This window comes from Clarias gariepinus, chromosome 9, assembly GCF_024256425.1.
Source record: "Clarias gariepinus isolate MV-2021 ecotype Netherlands chromosome 9, CGAR_prim_01v2, whole genome shotgun sequence".
Lineage (NCBI taxonomy): Eukaryota > Metazoa > Chordata > Actinopteri > Siluriformes > Clariidae > Clarias > Clarias gariepinus.
In genome coordinates, this window is record NC_071108.1 from 1,315,319 (window position 1) to 1,320,266 (window position 4,948).

At 38.0% G+C, this 4,948-nt stretch overlaps 1 protein-coding gene across 1 annotated transcript; it reads right to left on the minus strand.

Annotated features, from left to right (window-relative positions):
- Positions 1–1,846: 1,846 nt before the first annotated feature.
- On the minus strand, positions 1,847–4,128 carry LOC128529927 (UDP-glucuronosyltransferase 2B20-like). The gene has a single exon (XM_053503547.1). It carries the CDS (start codon positions 4,126–4,128, stop codon positions 2,533–2,535), a length of 1,596 nt encoding a protein of 531 aa, XP_053359522.1. The 3' UTR covers positions 1,847–2,532.
- Positions 4,129–4,948: the final 820 nt, after the last annotated feature.

A 4,948-nucleotide genomic window follows, 5' to 3' on the forward strand; every position in this document is an offset into this window, starting at 1 on the left:
TGAATTTTGCTGAGGCAGGTTGCAATTTTTATATGCTGTTATGTTTTTCCAGTCTCTTCTCTTGGCAGTTAGATTCTGTTTTATAAATTTATCCTGCACACATTACTCAACTTTAGTAAGCTGGTTTTTCTTATCTGGTTTTGCTGAGACATATAACTGTGTGTTGTCAGCATAACAATAAAAACTAATGCTTACAGATTATATTGCCCAGACGAAGCATGTAAAGGGAAAAAAGCAGTGGGCCTAAAACTGAACCTTGTGGAACACCAAACTTTACTAGAGAGCATGCAGGGTAACCACTATTTAAGTCTAAATAATGATAATAATCGGTCGAATAAAATCTGAGCCAGGAGTGGGCTGTACCCTTAATTCCTACCACATTTTCTAATCTGTGAGGAAGAATAAAATAATCAATGGTGTCAAAATCGGTTTACTAACTGTTAATTTAAAAGATTTTGGAACATACCCAATGCTCAACAGGAGTTCTGTTATTGCTGGTACTATCTGTTTAAGAAAATGTGATGGTACAGGATCTAATATACAGGTTGATGAATTTGCAGAAGAGATAAATAAAATTAGTTCATTTTCTTCAAGGGGAGTAAAGTATTCTAGGTCCGATCTGACATACTTAGTTTAACATCTGCATTAATTGCATTGTCCGGTTTCTAACCCTCAATTTATGCCTGATATTTACATATATTTTATTATTTAAAAAGTTCATAAAGTCCTCACTATTGCATGATGTTGTTGTGGAGATTTCTGCAGTGGTCTTATTTCTACAGTAGTTAATTTGGCTATGGTATTAAATAAAAATTTAGGATTATTTTTGTTATTTTCTATAAGAGTGGAGAGATACGTTGATCTATCAACACTAAGAGCTTTTCTATAGTTCATGATGCTTTCCTTCCATGCTATTTGAAATACTAACAATTTAGTTTGACGTTATTTACATTCTAATTTCCGAGCGGTCTTTTTTAGAGTGTGCGTTTGTGATTGTTATACCAGGGAGCAAGTTTCTTATCTCTGATAAATCTTCTTTTAACCGGAGCTACATTATCTAAGGTATAACGGTCGACTCTAAATATTCAGTCGCCTGATCGAGTTCTGTGGGGTCAGACGGTAATCCAATCAAAGTTGATAACTCTGGGTGACTATGGATAAAGCTCTATGTGGTAGTTGATGTAAATGTACATTTTATATGGTAGTGCCGCGCTGTGCGTACATTATCAATATGACACACTTTAATTGAGACAAGATAGTGATCTGAACTTCAGACAGTGGAATTGTAAATACATTTTTTATACTTAATCCGAATAATATTATTAAATCTAAAGTGTGACCTGCTTTATGAGTGGGTCCTACTACACTCTGATTTACTCCTACTGAGTCCAGTATGGACATAAATGCTGTTCTCAGAGGGTCTTCTGAATTCTCAAAATGAATATTAAAATCTCCAGCAATTAACACTTTGTCTACAGAAACGACTAGGTTTGAGAGAAAATCTGCAAATTCATAAAGAAATTCAGAATATGGCCCTGGAGGTCTGTAAATTATAATAAGCAGGATCTGAAGCTGGCATGCTGTTCACCAGCTAAACCAGCACCAGACCAGCACTAACCAGTATTAACCAGCATAGATCAGCATTTAAAGCATGCTGGTCTATGCTGGATTTTTTAGCAGGGTGTGTGTGTGTGTGTGTGTGCATGTTTATCAGTCCACTCCCACTGTTTTAAGGAGTCGGGTGGCTTGTGGGAAATGCTGTTACACAGTCTGGATGTGCATTGTAAATTCACATGAAAATGTCACTTCACAAAGAACTTCACAAACTGTAATGGTACTGAAATTATATTGTAATTTTTTTTTATTACAGATGTAATATGCACATATGTATTCAATGTTGGTATTCAGGAGTCACTGCAAACATGTACAGGACATCCCTGTTTATCTAAGCTTTTATATCCTCCCAAATTTTGTTTTTTATAGAGCTGTGATGCCGAATCACAGTTGTATGATACATAGAGCTGTTTGTGATTAGGGTAGTGAGAACTAACACTAGGTTTGCAGATCACATGTCCATATATGAGTATAAAGGAATCCAATAAGGGCCCTAAAAGAGTACTTGGTAGGTCACCATAGTGCACACTAATAATATTGATTTATTTTTCTTATTAATGCTTATACATACTGTCAAGTGAGGTGGACTAGACAAAGTCTCCATTCCAAGTGGGTTTATGTCATAAAATGTCATTGTCAAACTTATTAAAGTGCAGAATACTGCAAATTGGTTTATTAATTTTCCCTTCAATTATCAAATGTAGTTGTAGGTGATACATCAATAACTCAACATTATTCGTTCTTTCATGAAAAACCTGCCTTTGCCCAAAAACAGAAACCTACGTTTTTACCATATTATATACTATAAATGTAATTATAAACAAATTTATCTGTATATCTGTAAAATGTGACAGTAATAATAGGACAGAACATCAGGAAACATCTGGTGAGTTAAGGGAGGTAAGACTGTTATGGCTCTTATTGTTGTTTGACTTTTCTCTTTCTTTGCAGCTCCTTAAGCAGAAGCTTGCAGCTTAGAGCAAAAATCAGAGATATGATCATGAACGCACTAAGTATAAAGGCTAAAATGTCCACATTATGATAGGTGTACCAGGGCATCTTATATGACTCTGTACGCAGATGAGCTGCACCTTTATGCCTTATGACAAATTCCAGCCAGAAGATGATGCTGTCCATTGGTTTTATTGGTGTGTCATGATGTCGAGAGGAAATCTCATGCATGTTTTCCATGTAGGGCTGCTTTTCATCCAAAAGGTTTTTGATAGATTCAGTCAGCGTATTAATGTTCAAGTCTGTGAGTTCCAGAACTTTAGCTATGCCTTTAGCTTTTAGACGTACCATGTTCTCAAACTGGTCCAGGATTAGTGGTATTGCCAGCATTGGGACTCCATGATAGATGGCCTCGTAAATACTATTGGTTCCTCCATGTGTTATGAAAAGTTTTGTTTTTGGATGTCCAAGAAGATCATTTTGTGGAATCCAGTCTAAAATTAGTGTGTTGTTACTCACTGTGGATGGTTTTGGTCCTGCATGTCGCCACACAACCCTCTGTGGTAGAAAAGCGAAGGCAGAAGCAAAGATTTCTGATAAATCATATTCTAAACCTTTAAGACGAGTTCCAAAAGACATAACAATTACACCATGTTCCCCTGAACTCTGCATAAAGATCTCCAGCTCATTAGGCAGAGGACTAGAAGGCTTGCACTGAAATCCCCCGATGTAGACCACGTTTGGCATTGTGGGTCGAGGAAACTCAAACACAAAATCTACTCGCATGAGCCACAGATCTGCACCTTGCATAAGGGACAAGACATCAGTGTTCGGATCAATAAACTCACTGATAATATCCTGATAAGCTGGGTTCATGAACATGTGATATGTATACTGACCAATAGCATAATGCAACAAGTTCTTCAGTCGGTCTGTAAAGGTCATTTTGTCATTGAGCTCAGATCCAAATGTTGGAATGTAAGAAAGTGGAGAGGGTGCGACTGCAAAGTGGGCTTCTCTGTTCATTATCCAGCGAGTGTTAAGCACTATTGGTAAACCCAAGTACGACCCCAACACAGTGCCGCTGCCATAAAGAGCTTCCGTAAAAATCATATCAAACTTTGCATTATGGAGATTTTTTATCAATGTTTGATCCTCCATAATGGTTCTTAACATTTCTGCACTTACTCTGCTACCTTGCTCTATGAAGGCAAATAAACATTGATATTGAGCTATGAAGGAAAGAACTGACCATTTACTTTTCCTGCTTTCTGTAGTCTTCTTAAGAAGCGACACCGTTAGTTCAGGTGTATCCAAACTGATGGCTTGAGATACCTTGATGGTCAGTGACTTATAGTGAGGAGCGTGTTCAGGAATCTGTAAACTCATGGAGGAACGCACTACTGTCAGATCATGACCTCGTTTATAGAGTTCATGCAGCATGATGTTCATGTTGAGCCAACGACTTCCTTCTGCTGGATACACAAGGATTTTTCCTGCAGTAGTGAAAGAAGTTTGGGTCCACATGAGGGCAAGAATGAGCCAAGTCCAGTGGAGGAACATTGTCTGAAATAAAATACAGGTAGACTTCATCAGATCTCATTAATAGGGTTAATAAATAGAATCCCTATTATTTGCAGTCTGAAAGTGCAGCATGCATCAAACTTTACTACATCCTGGGTCTGTCTGTAATCTTCTACATGCTGAGTTAATTGTCACAGGAGAATTTTAACTGCTTCCAGACATGGAATTACATGACTGTGAGCATATTTAACACACACTCTCTCTTTTGCTATTGAGCTACACATGGCTCTCTTGAGATACCAGTGACCCTGACCCTTCTGCACCTGCCTGATCCATCCTGATGCCCTACTTCTGGTTCTTGTCATATGGAGACACTCCCAGCTGCTGTGGATGGTCTATTATTCTCTGTTTATACATGGTGCTGTGAAAACATAATTGCCCTTTTTTTCATATTTGTTACACTTAAATGATTGGGATCATCAAACAAATCTAAATATTACACATAGATAACCCAAATAAATACAAAATGCAGTTATGAATGATGATCAATTTTTTTCTCTCTCACTTGGGGTGGTTTAGGGGGTTAGATAGCTGGAGCCCAGACAGCTTCCTGGCCTTTATCAGGCAGTGGGGTACATGGTGGCATGAGTGTGGTCTAGCATAATTTATAGAACGATCTGACTGAGGATCCACTGGAAAGTTTGTATGAGGCAGGTCTCACTGATTTGGTTTGGATGAGCCCGGGGCACTGTGGGAGTTCAGTGGATAGGACATTGCACTTCTGATTAGAAGATTATGAGTTTAAGTTGCAGTACTGCTGGGTCCTTCAGCAAAACCCTTAACTTTCAATTGCCCAGTT